The sequence below is a fragment of the Linepithema humile genome, chromosome 1, assembly GCF_040581485.1.
Source record: "Linepithema humile isolate Giens D197 chromosome 1, Lhum_UNIL_v1.0, whole genome shotgun sequence".
NCBI classification, from domain to species: domain Eukaryota; kingdom Metazoa; phylum Arthropoda; class Insecta; order Hymenoptera; family Formicidae; genus Linepithema; species Linepithema humile.
The window spans coordinates 33,986,694-34,008,524 of record NC_090128.1 but is presented as its reverse complement, the minus strand read 5'-3'; the positions used below and the strand labels follow the sequence as shown (position 1 = coordinate 34,008,524).

The 21,831-nt window shown below is 45.8% G+C and overlaps 2 protein-coding genes across 2 annotated transcripts; one reads left to right on the top strand and one right to left on the bottom strand.

The window, feature by feature from the left end:
- Window positions 1-566: 566 nt before the first annotated feature.
- Window positions 567-17,066, top strand: LOC105672732 (uncharacterized). The gene is made up of 7 exons (XM_012367864.2): window positions 567-1,438; window positions 4,830-5,042; window positions 5,261-5,399; window positions 11,094-11,220; window positions 12,895-12,943; window positions 13,116-13,295; window positions 13,592-17,066. Exons 1-7 carry the CDS (start codon window positions 1,149-1,151, stop codon window positions 16,227-16,229), a joined length of 3,636 nt encoding a protein of 1,211 aa, XP_012223287.1. The 5' UTR covers window positions 567-1,148; the 3' UTR covers window positions 16,230-17,066.
- Window positions 17,067-17,749: 683 nt separating this feature from the next.
- LOC105672733 (ATP-dependent RNA helicase DDX42) lies at window positions 17,750-21,521 on the bottom strand. The gene is made up of 10 exons (XM_067348162.1): window positions 21,361-21,521; window positions 20,716-20,944; window positions 20,366-20,635; window positions 19,696-20,236; window positions 19,394-19,622; window positions 19,037-19,311; window positions 18,818-18,968; window positions 18,420-18,751; window positions 18,220-18,345; window positions 17,750-18,018 (listed from the first exon to the last, which is right to left on the bottom strand). Exons 2-10 carry the CDS (start codon window positions 20,928-20,930, stop codon window positions 17,851-17,853), a joined length of 2,307 nt encoding a protein of 768 aa, XP_067204263.1. The 5' UTR covers window positions 20,931-20,944; window positions 21,361-21,521; the 3' UTR covers window positions 17,750-17,850.
- Between the last annotated feature and the right edge of the window lie 310 nt (window positions 21,522-21,831).

Below are 21,831 nucleotides of genomic sequence, written 5' to 3'. Positions count from 1 at the left end.
TAATAATACTTAAAAAATAGACATTTGTTTTGATATATTATTGAATGTCTGAGGAATATTCTGCATCGTTAAGAAAGTAGGACGTTTTGAAAACCGAATGGTGCAATAAAACGCGCTATCTAAAAGTAGGACGTTCGGCCGACTTATTCTACAAGTGGCTAGACCTCAACTAGATCATTCCGAACCACTCGAGACGCTGCACACACCGATTGAAGGAATCGGTCGTAAAATCTCACGTCACTTCTATTAATCTTTATTTTTCGATCGTATCGTAATTACAGCACGAGATTTTAAGAATAACAACACGCCGCTAATTTATTTATAGCCGCAGTGTAAATTACAATCGTCGAGTCTGTCGCGCGGGAGGAACAATAAGTCCCGCTACGTTATTTACATATTGAAGCGCTATTTCATGTCCACCTATAATTACCAAGCTGGACCGCGAGGAGGATTTCAATCCGACCCTGACGGCGGAGGAGGAGGAGAATCGCGAGGACGGGAGGACGGGGGAGGAAGGGGGGGGGGGATCAAACGGGGTCCAGGGAGACGACGGGGTTTCTCGGTGTCGGGCTCTCCGGCGTGCTCTCCGACGCGCGAAGAAGGAAGAGAGCGAAGCGGAGAGGAGCGCGCGGAGGAGGTCCGTTGCTCTCGTTGACTCCGGCGGCGGGCCAGTTTCCGACTCGGCGCTGGACCGTGTGCCACGGCGATCTCGCTCTCTCTTTCTTTCTCCCCAGGCGGGTGGACGGCGGCGCAAGATGTGAAGACGTCGGCGTCGATCAACGTCGCGTCGCACAGCGGGTTAAGAGCCGTCGTCGCGTCTCCTCGTGGTAGAATGATATCGCGCGCTCCGGTTCGGTGCGTGGCCGATCGAGAGGAGATCGAGCGTGGTGATTGCAGCCCGTGAGATCGAAAGCGAGAGTGCGCGCCGAGTTCGTAATCGAGACCGCGAGAGAAGCTTTCGTCAGCGAGACGTACCTGGCTCCTTTAAACAGATCGAAATTTCGAAAATTGTCGAAAGAGAGTTCGATAAAAAAGTAGGTCGCGTAATCGACAAAGCGCGAGTGGGCCAAGCGTTGAAGTCTCCGTTTCGCGCGACGCTGGAGTGAATTAGAATTGTCCCGAGACTGCGATCTGTTTACTGCCTCGCCATGATCTATCAGGCGAATCATCAAGCACCCACGATGTCGTCCGCGAGGAAGACGTCGCCCAGACCGCAGCATCGTAATCTGCAAGCGTCTTCGGCCAAGTGCGCGAAGACGAAGCGGGCGAACGATCGGACGGTGAACGAAGAGAGATGCAGAGGACGATGCAGGGTGCAATGGAGCGAGAAACATGTGAAGGAAGGCTTGGTCCTCGTCCAGGAGGCGCAGCTCGCCAGGGTGGTCAAGACGGGACCCATCACGGAGCACTACGAGATCGATCCGAAACCGTTCGCGAGGTGAATCGATTACGATATTCTTAATATGATTTTTTCTCACTTATTTAATTTTGCATACAATTTTCTAGGGATCGCAAAATTTTATTTAACATATTTATTCACAAAACACACCGTTTGTTACAATGTTATAATATTTTATTGCGTAAAATTTCCAATATTTTTGTTATTATTCTACAAATTTGGGAAGATAAATTTGAAAAATTCGCAAGTCCTTTTCTCGAAGGAATTTTTCGCAAAGTCAGCGTATGCCGTTCCGAGATTCGCATGTTGTTTGCTCCGACGATCCCGTCGCGGCTTGCATCGCGTGCAACGAGCCACGCACGATGATTAATCACCTTCGGATGCGACGCGTAATTTGTCAAAGCGTTACGCACGGTAGCAATATGCGCAACGATACGTGACGCACGTCGCGCATTAATCACATTTATTATTGCGCCGCGCGAATTAGGTCCGTAATGATCGAGCGGAGTGACGGGGTTGTCGGTAATAGGGTGCCGATTGCCCAACGTGTAATTTCGTGATAATAATTTAATTTAGAGCCGCGCGAGACGCGTACAGCATGCACGATGTTTATGCGCGGAGCGCCGCGTGATTTACCTGTCGTCGTCCGTCGTCGCGCTATCTTCGCGGCACGATTAATCGATAGGCACCTTCTGCGCGCTAGTTATCCGACTTGTTTCACGTGCAAAAATCTTTAAACGAACGTAAATTCCGTTAAAATTTCTATTTCATGTTTCTTAAGACGCGCTGATTTCTATTATCTCAAAGCTTTAACTAGCGTAGATTCAACACAAAGAGTACAAATATTTGCTCAGTTCATTGCCGCGTTTGCATATCCTTGCCGTGAGAAAAGCAAACGTGGGAGACGACGACGTAGAATGAAGGTGCCGGATTTTTCTCAATATTCTGCTATTGATTAACCTGACGATATCGATCGTCCGGTTGTTAACCCAGAATTGATAGCGGCTCTCTTTCGGCGGGAAGGCATGACAAAAGGCCGCGCGAAACGAGTTCACTCGCGCGCGGACTTTGAAACATTTCATATTCATGGGTATGTTAATGGACCGTTTTAATGGGTAGCGCACGCATTGATAATTCTCACTCGCGCGCCCGATATCAGTCGCCACGATATTGCCTCCGTCGCGCACTTTTGCATCGCTAATGAAGCTGATTTACCTGCTGCTCCGGCAGCAGCACAAAGGCATAATACATAAACAGTCGCCATTGCCGGGCCGAGTTTACGATTGTAATCCCGAGATTTACAGAGAGACATTTGCACATTCATACGACGCGACGTCTCGCGCGTTTTTCACATCTTGTACATTGGCGCTTGAATGAAATATTTATCCAATAATTAATAATAAATGTCAGGATCGATAATTGAAATGTTGGCAACTGAAATTAAAACAAGTTCGGACTGTTGATACTACGCTTTTGATTATGCAAATTTTTTTGTTTAAGTCTGAACGGCGCGAAACAAAAAACTGAAGGACGACCAAAGTGATAAATTTTCATAAATTATTTCGTCGCGCGTTCTCGCTCTCCGACACCCACCGAGCGCTGTCATTACGCGAGCGATCGCGAAAATCCAATTTTCTATGATTACTGCTCGTCCCGATCTTTAATAGCGGCCAATGCTTTAATCGTTGCGCCGTATACAGCGGGGTATTATCCCCGGTACCCCCGGTGCCCCGGTGATTCAATGTTCTTTTCGAGCGTATACGCGCTCTTTGATACCCACTTCGCCCGTGGTAATTACTTTTAGAAGCGAGCCTTGAGCCCGCGCGGTAAAGGGCAATAAAAATTGCGACATCGCCCTCTCCGTCTGGCGGCCGCTCCTTTTGTTCTTGCGTCTCCGTCTCGCGCATTTTTAATCGAGTCCCTCGGCCCGGCGTGGGGGAGGGACGAAAAAAGTCAGGGTACACCAGCGGGTGGCCTTAAAATTGGAATCGATTAAAGTTAATTGCGGCCGCGTCGCGCTATCAGATGCTTATTACCCTTATCTCGCGACCGCGAAAGGAACGCGGCTGCGAATACGCGCCGTGGCGATAATAAATATATCGCCGCTGATTCGCACGTGACGCATGCCTCGAACGTGGGAATTCGTGGGACGATCCTCCGATCCTGAACTTCCGGCCGCTAATCTTCGCCGACACGGTGATATTTTCACACTTCGTAATAATTAATTACGGCGGATTTGAAGAAATCTCACACCTCGCATAATTAATCACGGTAGATTTAGATAAATTTGAAAAAAAAAAAAAACGAATTTATTAACTCAAGCTGGCTCATCCTTAAGCAGGCTCTCACGATATTTATGATCTCGATATAGAAAGTTAATGAGCGATATTATCTATGATTGTATCTTATGAACGCCGCGTCGTTTATGTAACACACTCTCCCGTGCATAAAGGCGCGCGCTTAAATACGGGTGAAAACGTGAGATACGCATTACGGGCACAGCCTTGCCAGGCGCCGCAATGTCGACCTTGCCGAGGAGACGACCGGAATCTTCGACGGCGATTGTGAGATTCTTAATACGATGAAGCGCGCGCTCGGGACTGTAAATAATTTAGATCACTCGGTGGAATGTTAAGTACGATATTAATGATATCCTGTACCGCGAAAAACACGAGAGAATATCGTCGAAGCAATAAAAAACCTCGCAGGGATACAGCGAGCAAAGTATGCGAAAGGGACGTCAACGAACACTAAAGTTCCCGCGAAAATAGAATGGGAAATAAAATGAATGTGTTAATGGTTAATTCGGTAGAAAATACTCTCTCTTTAAAGAGTCAACAAAAGCTGAAAATATTCAAGACTATAGAATGTTTAAAACGTCGACATGACCTCGTGGAAAATTTCGAAGCCGCGAAAGGAGATTTCAATGAATGGAGAGAAAGAACATGGCGAAAAGTATTCAAAGTAATAATAAAGGATACCGAGAAGACGGTGGTGTTCGAGCATTGACTTGTTTCTTCTCAAGGGCGAAATTTGCCGTGAAAATATAAAATTAACGGGGCAGTAAAAATTGAAGCTGAACATTGAGATATAAAAGTATAGCTATACATCACACGGTGTGGCTGTGCTCGATGAAACTCGAGATAAAACTGTAGATATAAAATTTATCGCTCAATTCTTTTATTTTATACACACGCACCTTATTTATGTTTAATACAATTTATTGTTAACGAAAGAATTTCAGCACTGCTTTAAAAAATTGAAATATTGTGTTTATCTCCTGTTGGAATTATTTCTTTGTTAAAATATCGCGGATGCAACAATATTTTTTTTTATTTTTAATGTTTGAGGGCATCTTTATATTTCTATATTTTTGTAAGGATTTAATAAATATTAATGAAATATTGGTCAATATTTAATACTTCAATAGCGGTCAATGGGCGAGAGTCTACCGCTGCAGGTCCCGATCAACCGGTATACTTTACGCGGCCAAATACTCGTCCAGAAACCGATTCAATGCCGATTGCAGCGCAGAGCTGAGACACGAGATCGCTCTGTTATCTCTGTGCTCGCAGTCTCCACGTGTCGTTAGGCTGCACGATGTCTACGAGACGCCGAAGGAAATCATCTTAGTCATGGAATAGTAAGTACCTCGCTCTTTCCAACCAAATTAAACGCTTTGCGGTACAAATTCACAGTATTTATTATTATTATGAAAGATAAATTGTCACAAAGCACTCGCGCGAAAAGCACAACGCGCAATACGGACTCGCCAGCTACGCAACGCGCATCAAGCACTCTCTCGAGCATCATCTCCGATTATATCACGACGATTCCGAGTAACGACGATTTCTTTTTCAGCGCGCCCGGAGGCGATCTGCAGACGCTCATCGACGGCGATTTGGTGCCCCTCGAAGGTGACGTCGTACACTTTGTGCGGCAGCTAGTGGAAGGACTCGCCTACCTCCACGAGAGAAATATCGCCCATTTGGACATCAAGGTAAGTGCGACCCATAAAAGGTCGATACAAAGTTGTCACGCTTCTCCCCGCTGTATCCCGGAACCGACGCACTTATCGACGCCAGAAATTTCCGAATGTTTTTTCCGCGTTTACGCGAAACGTATATGCACAGAGTAGGCGTAGGAACGAGATTCGCTTCGAATGTCACCTGTGTGGCTCTTTGTTAAAGATCTGTTCCACTCGGAACTCAATATAAATGTATAACGATTAGTCGCGTTCCGGTATATCTGACACGCGATTGAATTGCCGTCGAACTCCATTCCGTGAAACCGATGTAGCGCGGCTATCAGCGGAGGAGAGCTTTAATTGCGACCGATCGCGCTATCGATCGCGCGGGACGATAAACGATAAGCCCGCTCGAAAACAAATTGGAATTGCCATTCGCGCCGCGTCACGGAACAAAGGAACACACACGCGCTCGGTCTTTGATCGTAGGGTCTGCTCGATCGCGGCACGGCTCGATGAGAGAAAAAAAAAAAAAAAGATCGTTTGAGCACGAAGGGAATCGAATACGGCTGCGCGTCGCTCGTACGCGATTTATCGCGTCCGTCCGCGAGTTATTTCAACATCTGCGAAAACGAAACTCGCTTTTAAATACGGACAATCTGTGGAAAAAAAGAGACGTTGCAGCATGTTCTCGTCGAGGGACAGAATCGGACGACTCAACGAGACTTTCGAAACTTGAGACACCTTCGTGCGCGATGTTTTTTTTCCTCTCTGCCGCCGACGGTGTTGATTTCTTGCCGCCGTTCGGCGAAGAGACGCTTGCGAAAAGATTCTCGTGATGCATTGTGCTTTCGACACAACATTCCCTTCGGCGAATGTCACATCAATTATGCTGGCATTCTTGTTAGTCGGCGCGCTTTCCGAGCCGTTAAAATGTCTATTAAACGAAAGTAGCGGAGTTCGCTCGAGCTCGCTTTCTTCTCTGAAGTCGGCATCCTTTTTTTTTTTTTTTTGCGAGTGCCCGAATGGCTTGTCCGAGCGGCAAACATTTCGGACCTGCCTCACTTCTGTCTTGCTCTTCTTTATTTCGGCCGTAAAACTCTCGGCGCAATTAAGCGCAGACGCGCGCGGTAAGTCCATATCGTGCGGCAGTCGACATTTATACGCGAAGAGGTCTTTAATCTCCGACGGTCTTTAATCTTGACAGCATTGTTTTATCGCTCCGCGGAGAGGATGCTTTGCCGTTCGCTCAAAGCTGCATAAAAACGTCGGCAGCTTAGAAGTATCAAAAATGGAGCACGCTGCACTCCGTTTGACCGACGCGAGGGCTTTTACTCCTCAGTGAGAAATTATATTTTGACTATCCTTCTAGCTGGCTATTTATATATGACAAATATATATATACGATAAAATATTTATGACGTTAATCATCGTTCCATTAGCGTCCGTATTATCGTCGTTTTTCGCTCGTACTACATATATATCGAAGCGGATCTCGCGCCTTTCGCGACGACTTTTATTACACGCGTATTATCGTCGGCTTGCTAATCAAATTAGAAACGCGATGGTCAACAGCCCGAGTCGGATTAACGTCGGACGAGGTGAACGTGTGTCGGAATATAAAACCGCGTAGGCGTTCGCGGAAAAATAAGCCGGCGACAGTGCAGCGCGCGAGGAGGCGCAGAAGCGGCTCCGCGTCGTAAAGTACATTTTGATTCGACGAGGTCGTCGGATTCGCTCGTTACGGCCGGGGAGGATTCCTCCTCGTTATCCTCGCGAAAGAAAGAAAGAGAGAGAGAGAGAGAGAGAGAGAGAGAGGTCGTCGTGCTTTTAGCAGCATCCTCGACCGAGGTGGCGCGAATACCGACACCCGGTGTCGGTTTGCCAGCATTCGCCTCGCACTTTTTTATCCGCGATACGCGCGAGTTAAGGTCAATTTGCATTGCACGCCCGAGTTCGATACTCCCAAAGCGAAACAAAGAGTCCCTGGTGCCACGGTCGACCGGCGCGATTAATTAACGGGTTAAGTTAACTGCGCGAATTAGATATAAGTCGATTAATATTTATCGCACTCGTGACGCGATAAATCAACTCCGACCTGTCGCCGGAGCCGTTCGGGTTGCTCAAGTTTTTCCCCTCCCGGCGACGAACGGCTTCCACCTGATTTATTTCGTAAGCGCTACGGTTGCAAAGCGATCAACACGGCGGCGTGTGTACGCGTCGTTGCGTACGACGCGAACATTATTCCCGCGCTCCATAAACACACTACCGCCGTATTTGGGCGTAGTATATATAGCGCGTGCAGGAGAGAAAAGGAGACCGATGGGCTCGATTGAACTCTGAGTGAGTCGTCTCTCTCTCTCTCTCTCTCTCTCTCTCTCTCTCTCTCTCTCTCTCTCTCTCTCTCTCTCTCTCTCTCTCTCTCTCTCTCTCTCTCTCTCTCTCTTTCTTTCTCGCTCACTTCTCTGCGTGATTTTTTTTCGCGAAAAATGCGATCAAAAAATTAAAGAGCTATAAAAAAATGTGCATAAAAATATTTATAAAGTATAATTGATAAAAATGAGACGAGAGAGACAGGTTGAGATCGGCTCTCGGGTCATCGAGGGAGCGAAGTCGATGCCACTCACGCGATCGCCGCTGATCTGTAACGCGCTTCCTGCGGACGGCAGCGCTGCACCAGATCCGACGTAGATATGCAAATGAGATCTCGCGGACCCCGTGGCTTGCGAAAGATCGCGGGAACTCGCGGTCGACTCGCGGAGGAGAAAAAAACGGAACGCGCGCGCACTTCTGCGACGTGCCGTGGCGGAACGACCACGCCCTGCTCCCCCGTCGCTGTTGTGCATACTCTCGGTGAATCACACCTGGTCCCCGCGATCGTGGGTATCCCGTGTGTCTGGCCACCATAACTGGAGCAACTCCCGATAATCCGGCGATTCCCGCGAAAGGGAAATCGCGTGGCGCGACGCGACGGCCAGCCGATCCGGCCGTTGGGGTTCGCGTATCGATTGTCGCCTCGCGGCCGCGCAACGCTCGACGATGTATAATTTTTTCGCCTGCAAGGTGTATTAACGTTAATTTTACTGCCGACAGTTTCCAGCCAGACACGATGTATTAATGTTTTTTCTTTCTCGTAGAACAAACGCTCAGATTGAGAGATCAGGTGACGCTGACATTTATTCGCGCGTTGGCCCACGCGCTTATTTGAACAACGTAAAAAGATCCCGTCGTTTTAATCGAATGCGGGATCGCCGAACACATCCTTCTGGAGAGCGTCTGCGCGCGCGGTCATCAGATACCGCGGCCAATGTCACAGCGAAGAAAGAAATTGATTAACGAAACGCCCAGGCGATCGCCGTGGCCAGACATCGTATCCTGTTCATCGTCAAATTTGCGAGATTCGTATCGATTTAATTAAAACGTCAAAATATTATAAATCGCGCTCTTCGCTGCGGAAATTCAATTTTCACTCAATTTCGAATTCGACCCTGTTCAATTTTCATGGATCAAAAACAAAATTCCCTTGTATGGAATCGGTGTCATAGTTCAAACGTTTAATCAGCTTTTTCTGGGAAACGAAGCGCGTTGAATTCATCCCACACACATTGCGCTTCCTATTTCGTCAAGCGAATCCATTGCAAATTGGATTTGCGTACGACGCGAGTCCGGGACGTATCTAATCCTCGCGTCATCTAATCTCTCTGAAACGAACGACAGCCGGCCTGAATGAGAATCAGTCTCGGTTTAATCGGCAGTCATTTCACGGAAAAACGCGATGTCCGGCGGAAAGTGGAATCTCTAAAAAAGGCGGCGAACGAGCGCGAGCGAAACGGGAGACCGCGGCGTGCCATTTTGATTGCAAGCGCGCGATTGCGAACCGCATTATTCTTTATAATCTTCCCACCAGCGCGGCCTATTTATCATTCGGCTGCGAGAGCTTCCGCGCGATATTATTGTGTCGTAAAGCTGATGCGCGGGGCGCACGAGCGCGTAATATTCCCGCCGTCGCGTAATGGCTCCACGGTCGACGGAATTACGTATCTCGAGGGCCGAGATTTATTTTTACGTCTTTTGTCATTATTTATTAGTCGCACGCGGCCAAGAGAAACTTTGAATATTCAGGTGGCGCGCCTACGTGAAAATGCCCAAGGCTCTCCTCGCGTCGACGATTCCGACGATGATTCCGACGAGCGCTGATGAGCGCTTGGAAAGGGTCGCTGCGTCTTCCATCGAGATTCATCTCCAATAAAGAAGCTGGATATATAATCGCGCATAATACATATATTTATTTAGCATAAAGAAATTGATTCTTTTAGATCGACGCCCACGCGTGACCGGCGGCGCTGCCGCTTTACCGTATCTTGCTCAATCGTGCTCGAGCGTGCTGCTCCACATACGAATCTATGTATATGCCGCACGTTCGGCCTGCTCGATCGAGTGATCGGAGTCGGTGAAAGCGACTCTAGTCCGACTATCACAACCGTGCGATCTGGATTATGTCAGCAATTATAATAACAGCCTTCGAATCGATGCTCAGCGCGCGACCTTCATTATACGCCGGTTACTGAGGATTTATGATAATTGGATTGTCGGCGTATCTTTGAATTTCACGGCGATCCGTTGGCAGTTGCAAGCACGGTAGTTCACATGCTCGTATCTTTCGTTCGACGTAACGTTTCCATAAATTATCCCGCGATAATATCGACGCCGGCCGATTCTTTTCGATTCGCGTCCCGATTATTTCCCGCGTCCGCGCGCGATCGATTAGCCGCGGCCGCGTTAGAGGTTTGAATATAATCCGGCTTACAGCCCGGCATCGAGATGGTATTTACATTGGCGGACAGACGCCGCTATTCACCGGGTCGTCGCAAAAACGCGCTGCGCTCCTTGAACTCATCTTTGTCGCGGAGTAGCCGAGATTGTGTCCTCGAGGCGAGCGGAGCTTGAGATAAACGGGACAATCGCCAATACGGAAGGATACCACAATGCACTCTGTATGCGTCGCGAAATGGACATCGAAGTGCGGTCGTAACATCGGCGACGCTCGTGACGGCGACGGCGAGTCCGCAATCTAAACGGCACGCGTACACCGAAATTCCATTCGCCGAGAGAACCGGCGACGATACGCGGCGCGCTGTAACGCGATACAGAAATCGCTTCCTCGCGTCGTTAATATATGCCCGCGCAACGCTTATCTGCGCGGCCACGCGGAAGACCGATTGTATCCCTTTCGTTATGACCGCGATAAAACGCCGCGACAGACGGCGTACAGCTCTTCAAGATACGGATGCACTTCTGCAGAATTATCTGCTCAGCGAGAGATAGGACTGTGCGATGCAATTTAATCATTGCGGATCAGCAACGAAGATGTTAACATTTTCAGAATAGCATGGCTCAATCTACTTTAAATCATTCAGAAATCGCTGCAGAATTTGAATTTAAATTTTATTTAAATTTACGCAAGTCTTTTTTAGACAATTTATGATTCGCGGCAGAATTTGAGATACAACTTTTTTATCCACCGCGTATAAGAATATTTAAAAAATCAAAATAATGCATCGGTTATTTGTATTTTTGTTTTCTGAGATTTTTTAAATATTTTCCATGATATAATATCATGAACTTTTATCTCAAATTCTGCCGCAAATTATGGATCGTTTAAAGTCGAGCTTGATGTATCGAAAGTTTTTAATTAAATATGCTTGAGGATTATTTTTCATTTCACAGCCACAAAATCTGGTCATGATGGGCTCCTTTCCAGACTGCGACGTTAAACTCTGTGACTTTGAAATTTCGAGAGTGATTCTCGAGGGCACCGAGGTCCGAGAGATTCTCGGCACGCCGGATTACGTCGGTGAGTGACACTTCTATTCAAACTTCCGACGAATTATTTCACAATTTTACTTGTACGTCGATGCAAAGTTTATAATCTTCTTAAACAGCTATTTATATGAAGAAATAAATTGTTTCGTATATAAGTAGGAAAAGCAAAATGCTCCACTTTGTGCCTCAGCACATTAACATCCGTCCGAAGTTTCGAAAGTTTAACGCGCTTCATAAATCTCTCTCGGACGCGGAACAATTCGGAGCGCGCTCGTTTGAGAGATCGCTGTGAGACCGACGCCGATAACGGCTGCTCCGCTTGACAAACTTCCTTAATCAAGAGGAAAAATATAAATTGCCACATTATGGCTGTCGAGATAAAGTCTACCGAGCATTATTCCGCGCCGCGGAGTTACCGTGACGGGATGGCGACTCGTCCAGGTGGTGCGTCCGCGCTTTGCTCTTTGCCGCGCGGCTTAATTGCCACCGATCATTATTCGGGCCCGCTAATTGACGATCACCGTGGCGAGATCGCAAATATAATCGATATTAATTGACACGTTAGCCTCATTGCACGCTGCCGCGAGTTCGTGTAGAAAACGTGCGCTCTTAATAAATCCGAGGTAGCTCCGGCCGCGGTATGCGCGTACCTGCGCACGCACACGCATACAGGACAAAAAGAGGGGGTCCTCTCCCCCCTCCCTGCCCTCCCCCTTTGTAATTGACGGTCGCTTCAAATCGTGCCGTTTCCAAGCAAGGTAATCGACGCGTCGTGGCCTTTACGTCGCGGAACGAAGTAAATAACAAAGTCGGACGGAGCCGATGAATTAACGTCCCTCCTTTGTGCGCGAATTTTTCTCCTTCCTTCACCTCCCCGCTCGAAAATTGAGATCTCGCGCGGACAATGCCTATCTCTCCCCTCGTCGTCGCGAGTCCAAATGCGATTTGCAATTTAAAGTCTGTTCCGTCGCCGAAAATTATTTACCGATCAATCATCTCGGCCGGCGAGACGTCGAGAGTCACCGATCCGCGTCTCTCTTTCTCTCTTTCTCTCCCGCCCGCCCACCTATTCTCTATTCACCATCGGCGAAATGTCACGGAGATAACGGAGGTGGTTACCGTTAAGAAAAGCTGCTCCAAGTCCGTCCGCGCTTAAACAGGCGGAAACCGGTGGGCTACCTGCGCGCGATTTAATTGACGTGCGTCGCGGCCACCAATCGCACGACTGTCTATGAAATAATAGGATCGGCGGGTAGGTAGTTAAGATCCCTATCGTGGTAATCCGGTCCGACGTCTCGCGGCGATAGACCATAACAGTTATTGCAATCGTATTTCTTCGCCCCGTAACGCGTTGGCAAATCGACCGTCGCCGCTCAACTTTTTACGGAAGATTTTATAGGCTCGTGATACGGTCGGCTCGGACTATAATGACGAGTTTAACGACAGCGCGGAGCTAACGGGCGCATAGAAACGGCCGGTCGAAACGACCCATCTCGACGCTCGCAGCAGCAGCATCTCGCGCGAATCGTCCCGATACTATCGCGGACACCTACGTTCGATTTTTCTGCATAAATAAAAGTGACGCAGTCGAGTGACGTCACGTGCGAGGTCACTGGACACAAAATAAATGGACAAGACCTCGCTGAACGCTATTTTGTGCGCACATTTCCATATATTCAATGATGTTTACATTTCTCTCTTTCAGCGCCCGAAATATTGCATTACGAACCGATCACGCTGGCGGCTGATATGTGGTAAGGCCAAACACGGCATGTGTTTCACCGCTTTTGTTAATTTTATAGATATTACATTTGGTTATATTAATTTCATATTTTTGGATTGTTATTAATTTTATATTTATTTGTCAATTTTTTTTATTAAACATATAGATATTTCTTTATTTTGGAAAAAATATCTGCGTTTCAGGTCGCTCGGTGTCACGACTTACGTATTGCTGACAGGCTTCTCTCCTTTCGGCGGCGAAACCGATCAGGAAACCTTTCAGAATATATCCTTGGGAGAAGTGGATTTTCCCGAGGAATTATTCGAGGATGTCTCGGCGCAGGCTAAGGACTTTGTCGCGAAGCTTTTGGTGCTGAACCCGAGGTACAATCGTCACATTTACAGAAAGAAAATAATTGAATTCTTTTTATTTCTAAATCAATTAAAAGTGTCTTTACTTTTTTACTTTCTTTAGTAAATTCTGTCGAATAAAAATTTTTTAGTAAATATATAGATCAATCTTGCGCGGTGTTTTAGTTGTTAAATATGTGTTTTGAACACTTGCGTATGTTAGAAGGATTGTAAATGCGGCAGATTATAAAGACACGAAAATCTTGCTTTGGCTCTTTTGCTTCTCTCAAATAAATAAAAAAAAAAAAGATAATTCTTTTTTTTCTTAGTGCACGAATGACTGCGAAACAATGCCTGCGCCACGACTGGCTGCACGGCGCCCCGATGCAGGCGTCGCCGCACCTGCGAAGATATCTATCGAAGTCGAGGGAGGTCCTTCTGGAACGCGTAGTCAGCCGAGAGAATCTGAGGAGGGTTGCGCTGATGAGTCAAACGACCAGCCAGGTGAACCTCTGCCAGGTGGACATCCAGAACGATCAAAGCCATCAACAGCAGCATCAACAGAGTTTGCAGGACTGCCTACTGAGCCAAAGTGAAATGTGCCTGAATCACTGCCTCACCGGAAGTCGCTCGAGCTTGGCCGGTAGCGAGGGATTCCCCAGCCCGGCGGATTCTCAGGCCAGCCTGAATTCCTCGAGGACCAGTCTGAGCTGCGCGAGCCAGAGCTGCCTGCTGAATCAGGAGCAGACGCAGGGATTGCTGAGCAAAGCTCAGAGCCGATCTCAGGCCAACCTGAATCAAGGCCTGAGTCGCGGCATACTCTCGAGAATACGCAGCCTGAACCGCGTTCAATCTCAAGCGTGTCTGTTGAACGGATCCTCAACGATGAACTCCGAGCAGAGCAGCGCCGTCACGATGAATCCCGTCATCAGCAAATCCCGCGAGAAGCTGTACGGTTTAAAGACCTTGTCGAAGTCGCAGGGTGTCCTAGATATTTACAGAAGCCTGGAGTGCCTGAAACGACGGAGGAAGAGCTACCAGCGTGCGAAAACCGAGGACATGCTGCCAATTTTCAAGCAGCTCGACGCCGAGATCGCTCGGCTCACACCTTCGATCAGCGACGATCACGTGGTGGCCACCGATATGAAGTCGCAGTTCGATTTAACATCTGACGAGACGAGGCAAAATAATCAAAACGTGCCGACAGTGTCGACAGACACGAAGACGTCGAGTAACTTTAGCAGCGACAATCGACACGACTCTTGTGTCGAGTTGAATAATTCGAAACATGAAATGAAGAACTTATTGCAGATTCCGAAGAAGCTCACCTCAGAGTCCGAGGAGAATCTAGATTCGCTGAAGTCCGTCGAGTCGGACACTCTGACGGAGGACTCCGACGAGATGCCGCTGAGCCTCAACGCGCAGCCAAGTGATATAGACAAACGTCTCTGCGAGCGCCAGCATTCCGACGTTTCCAGTCGTTCCAACAATTCCGCCGCGTCCGACGACAAGGAGGACCGTTCGACGGAATCGGAAAACGAGGAGCCGAAATACACGGTGGCGCAGCTGGTCTCGGCGTTCAACAAGCACCAGGAAGTTGCCTCAAAAGCGAGCCTGAAGGCGATCATGTCCGAGAGACGAATCAGCGAGGTGACGTTCCCGACTGGTACGAAAGCGCTGCGCCTCTTCATTCCGGACATCAACATCACCGAGAGCAAGATCGTCAGGCGAAAGACGAGCTACAAGCCGCGGAAGAACTGGGAGGAGCTCCGAAAACGGAACGAGAAGAACGAGGGCCTCTTGAAGAGCCTCGACAACGATTCCGGCAACGAGGATGACGAAGACGAGGACGAGACTCGGGAGAAGACGAAGGATCCTTCGCAGCAAGACGAACAGAACTCCGCGAAAGATGCTGAAGAGAATGACATTTCGCGGGAGTTAATCGGTCAGAAAGACGAAATCACGAACTTATCCTTGGATCAGTGGTCACTCCTGCAATCTGAAGAGAGCCACGAGCAGTCCATTTTTGTCGACAACGCGAACACTCAACGCCTGGATACCACGATAGATGAAAAGTATAAGCAGTGCGTGAAGGGCGCCATGTCCACGAAGACGGAATCACCTGAAGACAGAAATAAAAAGTATCGAAAATCGCTAGAAGCGCAGCCGAAGATCACCATTTCAATTCGCCAGAAGGAGAGATTGCCTAATTATATATATCCAGACATAACTACCCCGGCAGTCAAAGACGAGAATCATGAAGCGATAAAAAAAATGGCTGTCGCCACGACTAATGGAAAATTCGGACCCAGAACGCCTAAGATTGAACGAGCCAAGTCGAGTTTTAGCACTGACACCGCCAATGTGAATTTGAAGGACATTCTGCAGCGAGTGGATAGCTCTCAGAGCTCGTCTAGAGAGAATTTGGAGAATCTGAGAAAAAGGACATCAATCGCGAAGATTATTTTGAACGACAATCAGGACGGCGTTTCCAGCGGCTGCAGGACGAGTTCTCGCGCAAAAAGCGAACCACCGACAACCGACAATCAGCCGGAAGAGCGAGTGAAGCTGGTGGTGCCGCCATCTTTTATCCGCTCCTCGTCTCTGTCCAGCGACAGCAGCTGCCCCACGCCGTCCAGCGTGCAGTCCGACATAAACGCGTCGTGGGAAGACGTTCAGACCACCGCGGGCTCCAGTACGTCTCTGGAAAAGGAGGACGTCTGCAAGGCTGCGCGGAAGAGCGACATCCAGCGTACGTCCAGCGAGGGCAGGAACAGGCAGTGCGCGGAAGACCGAAAGATCTGGGGACGGATCTGCACGGGCTCGTACACCAGAGCTATGGAGAAGTTCAACGGCAAAAACGTCGACGCTGCAAAAAAGTCGCCGACTTCGGCGAGCTTCGCGCAGCAAACGGAGAAAACCAGGAGAAAGAGCAGCTCCATGATGCCGCAGTACATAAATTCTTAAGGAACGTCAGTCTTTAGATCGCCGCCCGAAGTGCACACTATTTTTAAATATCTTAAGCGATGAACTGATGCCATAAATTTATCTCCTTAATGTTCCTGAAGGAATGTGGAAAACTGTCCACTGCGTAAACTGAGATCGATTTACCACGGATTTTTTCGAATCACAGCGAAACGGAAGTGGAGGAAAAGATTGATCGATATTTCTTTTCAGGATATCTTAGCCGCGGCAAGGCGGAAGGTAGCGCTCTCACGACCTTGGCAGGTAACCGTGAACGCGGACCTTGGGCGATTCACGAACGTTAGAAACTCCGTCGCAACGCCACGCGCCGACGTCTCCGATCCGAGCGTGTCGATGCGGCTTAATGACGCGGAGACGCGTGTCAGCGATTCCACTGATGAGAGACCCGTCATTAACGTCCCACTCGATCGTGTCGACCAGGCATGATTGATGGCTCTGGACGTTATCCCTTTGGTTTAATCCTCATATTAAGTGAATACCTATTCTCATGCTCGCGCGTGCCGGCAGAGAAACAGCAATGCATAAGATGATAGTGAAGATGATAGTTATATTTTCGGAAAAATAAGGGCGCATTGATTGAAGTAAGTTTCGAGCTCTTGACATCCCACTCGATTACTTTATGCGCTACCCTTTTTTCCTTAATATTCGTAAACCATTCTTGTAAGGCGCGAAACATTTTAAAATGTTTTTTGGAAGTTTCAGAGTTTAATAATTTCAGACTTGTGTATGGAGATTGAATTACCTTCGCATTTTCTTCAACGGATGTCATAAATATAATTTCAATATGTAACCCATTAATAAACTGAATTATAAAATTAATGGTTTCGACTCCTTCAGACTGCTACTCAAATCGAGTTCCCGATAAATCGGCCTAATATTAGACAAGCACAATTTGAATAAAATACAAAGTTTTTTGTAAAGAGACTAAATTTCAGCATTAATTATGATTGCTCGTGTAATTTTATCAAATATTTTATAGTATTTTATTTTTATTATTCAAAAATTTAATCGAAATTATTAAAATATTTATCTCTACTATATTGTGTGTTGATAGCGGAATTATAAATAATTTGGCAATTCACATTAAATTAATATAATAAGAGGTTCTGTTGTTGATCAATTATATTAGAAAATTACTGAAAGCACCATTCAGGAAACCAAAAATAGACATATCCATTTTTCAGCGGCGCAGTTTACAGAGAGATAGCCGTGATCACTTTTGCAAAAGGCGCAATTAGGGGTACGATCGTGAAATTAAAAGGATCGCCGCGGATACACACGATCACGGTCACGGCTCTTTATGGGATAATTATAGAGTGATTCACTCTAAGCAAATTGCGACCGACGCGTACACGCGCTTTCAAAGCAATTACAGACTGTACAGGAACTGCATACAGCGTGCGACCTCCGCGGGATTGCAGTAAAATTAAACTTAATATGTCGATGAAACCATAAACCGCTGGTGACTAGGCTGAATCAAATGAATTAATAGTCCATAGAACTTCGTAAAATTAAATTTTATTGTAATATAAAACAAGTTGTTCATTATCGTTTTAATAGAATAGCTGCTATAGTATACACAGATAATGGTACATTAACTCAATCACTCCCATCGACTTTTTCGCACTCTTTTACGCTCCGGTGCTGAAGAATTGGAGGCTTCACTGTCCTGGCCCACGGGCTTTGGTGGCGGAACAGTCGGTGGAGGCGGCATTATCACGGAAGGTGGAGTGATTGTTTGTTCCCAGGTGTGATCCGATGATGCTCGGAACTATGGTGGATCACAATTGATTAGTAAATTTTAATAAATTTATCAATTTTTTGCTTCAAAGAAAATAAAATAACATTTAAATTTTTGTAAAATGCATTAAATAAGAAATCATTTTTTATACATAAAAGTTGATTCAACAAATTCTCATATAATCGTATTTCCGGATTTGATGTATATTTGTGACGTAATCACGCATATTACCTGGGAATTATATTGACTTCTGAAAGCGGCTTTCATAGCGGAAAGTCGATCGCTACCTGGCCCGTGTCTTTCTAGTTTTTTAACAACTTCGCTAATATCCTTGGATGCTTGCGACGATGATCCGCTCTAAAACGTGTAGTTATCCTTGCAATAGAATACGTAATTATTTATATAAAACGTCATTAGTTTCAGATGCATACCGAATTTGAAGTATCGGGTCTGCCTCTGAAACCAAGTCCAGCTCCACCGACATTCATGCTCTTTCCTTTTCCACCCTTAAACCTCGATTTCCTGAACCAAGCGCTCTGCATGGCCAAATCTATCAAGCTCTTTGGCACTTCTTGATTCGCTCCTTCCAAGTTTCTCACTAAATGTCCAGCAAACTCCTTATCTTTTTCCGTTACAAGAGTGTACGCTGTGCCCTTCTCACCGGCTCGGCCTGTTCTTCCTATTCTGTGTGTATGTGTATCGATATCTCGCGCTACATCGTAATTCACCACAGTCTTGATATGCGGAATGTCCAAACCTCGCGCTGAAATGCCGTACAATTAGAATTCTGCATATACATTTTTGATATCGCTATAAAGAATCCAATTACCGGCTACGTCAGTGGCGACTAAGGTACTGACATCCTTCTTCTTGAAAGCCGTAATCACTTTGTTCCTCTCAATCTGATCCATATCACCGTGCAGAAGCAACACGTCAAACTCTTTGAGTTTGAGATTGTTGGCGAGCTCTTCCGCGTTCAGCTGGCAGGAGGAAAATATTAAATTACACACTCTTTTAACATTGCGCTACGGTTGCTTAGCTTTCGCACCTTCTTAGTGACAAAGATCAAAAGACTGCCAGCGCTTAGAAATTCGACCAAGTTCTGCAGCAGCCAGGTCCATTTGCCACTAGGATTGTTATGGAACATGATAACGTGCTGTGTCACGTCGGTGTTAGCCTCGCCGACGTCACCTTGCACTATCCTAACCGGATCTGTCAGAACGTCTCTAGCAAGTTTCTCTACTTTCTTTTTGAATGTCGCGCTAAATAGCAATGTTTGCCTATCAGGCCTCACGTGATTACATATAGATCGTACTTGCGGTTCTAAAAAAAAAAAAAACGATATAAATGATTAGATATATCGTCAGCATAGTATCTCAATCCGTGTTATAACGCGTTTGCTTACCAAATCCCATGTCGAACATTCTGTCGGCTTCGTCCAGAACCAAAAACGTAACCCTGGCCAAATTCGTTGCTTTCATCTTAACTAGATCGATCATTCTGCCAGGAGTGGCGACTACGATTTCCGCGCCGCTTTCCAACGCTTTGCTCTGTTCCCATTTGCTGCCACCTCCGTAGCAACAGCACACTTGAATATTGTAAACTTTCCCGAATTTTTTCGCTTCTTGATAAATCTGTGAACAACTCGTGATAGAATGTACGTTTTTCAAAAATTAGCTGGAAAAATAAAATTACAATCGAAAGTACCTGTTGAGACAATTCTCTGGTCGGCGCCAGAATAAGACCGATAGGACCGTCTCCAGCTTTCAGTTCACGCTGATCCATAATGTGCACCAACATCGGCCAGATAAACGCCGCCGTTTTGCCGCTACCGGTTTTCGCTATGCCTATTATATCTCGCCCGCTTAAAGCGGCGGGAACCGCCTGCGCCTGAATAGGCGTGGGCTGTGTGTACTCGTTCTTACGGATAGCCTTTATGAGCGGGTCGTCGAAACCGAAATGGCCGAAACTTGTAATCGGATTCGGCGGAGACGGTCCGGATACCTTTATACCCAGAGTCTTTCTCAAATCGTCGATCTGTTGTTTACCCAAACTTGCGATCTCCTCATGCACATTGTAAAAATTTTTCTCAAATGACTCATATTCTATTTCGCTGTGATCAATCGGCGGTAATGGATCGATTTCCTTCTTTTTTGGTGGAGCGATGGGGTTGCCATCTTCGTCATATTCAATTTCTTGATCGGATTCTTCTTGCTGCAAGCCGGCAGTTGGATTTTCTTCCATATATCTTAGCAGCGAAATAAAAATCAGATTGTATATCTTTCTTATCATAATTTTTATGTGAGAAATGCAATCAGTAATAGCATCGTATATTATTTTTAGCAATAAAATCATGTATTAAGTAATAAATTTATACCTGTAGTAACTCTCCTCATCATCCTCTCCATCGATATCTGCCCGAAATCCCTTAGATTTGTCTTCTTTACGTTGGTCGTCGCATTGAGCTGCAGAACTGTTTCGTTTAACTTCTGCATCAATACCCGCCATGAAAGCATCCAAGGGATCTTCTTCACTGTCACTCTCATCCTTCTTTGACGATTTTTTCATTAAGTCATATGTGGGAGAACCGGGTGCAGGTATATATTCCAATGAGGAAGTTGGAGGTTCATCATCATCCTCAAAATACCTTAATAAATCATAATATTACAAAGATATACAATTCATCTATTTCTTTATAGTATTGTTCATAAATAAAGTTGTACTCACTCTTCCTCGGTTTTACTGCGCTTCTTCGGCATGCCCCAACAAGCAGATAGAGCATTTTCTGTAATAGCATTCATTGTATGATAGCCTTGTTTACTCAAGGCAGAATTCGGTGGTGGTGGAGGTATATTAGTGCCACTCCTTTTTGTTCCAGACACTTGGAAGCCAGCAAAGCCAAAACCTTTTGGCTTATTACCACCTCCTCGGTGGTAGCTCATTGTGTTGTGCTTTACTAAAATTAATATTAATTACTGTGAAGTACTTTTGATCTTCAACACATATATAATTATAAATTAAATAACTATTTTTGCTCTTAATACATGTAAATATAATCCAGTAAACAATTAACCTCTATTATACAATAAAGTGCAATATTTAGTTTTTGTTATATAACACAATTAGTACAAGATGCTTTTAACACATTTAATTCAAAATACTCTCGATTCTAGTATAATAACAGACCTGACCTAGCTTCTACCAGCAATATCTATTTAAGTAAACCAATGTTTTTAAGGTTAAAGGTTAGAATTGCAGTTCTACCGAACTTTGAAATACCACTGATATTGATTTGATAAGCAACTTTATCAAATTTTCTCGCATTATTCGTTGTACGTGATAAGTGTAAAAACTTCATTAAACAATAATTACCTTATACACAATAAATTCACAAATTTATTCGCATTTATTTTAACACAATCGCATAATATCGAACGGTAAAATCTTCTGTCATAGACTATTATAAACTACACAGTGTTATCGCAGTGTTATGCAGCAGTGACACTAGATTTGAAACGCAGCAGCAGCATAAACTGCTTCCAAGGGACGGTTGTTCCAACTTGTTGGTAAACTTTATCCTTCAGTTACCTAAAATAAAAATCAGTAAATATCAGTAACTATTGTTTTATTTATTGATAAAGTTTACCTATGCGTTAAAGTAAAGATTATTGATATTTATTTTAGGTAACTGAGAAGTAAAGTCTACCAAGAAGTTAGAATAACCAGCCCTAAAAGACATTTTTAGGGTCCTAAAACGTCCCAAGAAAGACATTTTTAGGACGTCCTAAGAACGTCTTAAAAAAGACATTTTTCCGACACCGGAAAAACGTCCTAAAAAAGACG

What these genes read in the sequence shown, in the direction of transcription:
- LOC105672732 (XM_012367864.2), top strand. Translation starts at nt 1,149, where the DNA reads ATGATCTATCAGGCGAATCATCAAGCACCCACGATGTCGTCCGCGAGG. An exon ending in TCGCCCATTTGGACATCAAG is followed by an intron (nt 5,400 to 11,093) that starts GTAAGTGCGACC and finishes TTCATTTCACAG; the next exon opens with CCACAAAATCTGGTCATGAT. An exon ending in CTTTTGGTGCTGAACCCGAG is followed by an intron (nt 13,296 to 13,591) that starts GTACAATCGTCA and finishes TTTTTTTCTTAG; the next exon opens with TGCACGAATGACTGCGAAAC.
- LOC105672733 (XM_067348162.1), bottom strand. Translation starts at nt 20,930, where the DNA reads ATGAGCTACCACCGAGGAGGTGGTAATAAGCCAAAAGGTTTTGGCTTT. An exon ending in CCAGAGAATTGTCTCAACAG is followed by an intron (nt 19,623 to 19,695) that starts GTACTTTCGATT and finishes AGTTGTTCACAG; the next exon opens with ATTTATCAAGAAGCGAAAAA. An exon ending in GACCCGATACTTCAAATTCG is followed by an intron (nt 18,346 to 18,419) that starts GTATGCATCTGA and finishes TACACGTTTTAG; the next exon opens with AGCGGATCATCGTCGCAAGC.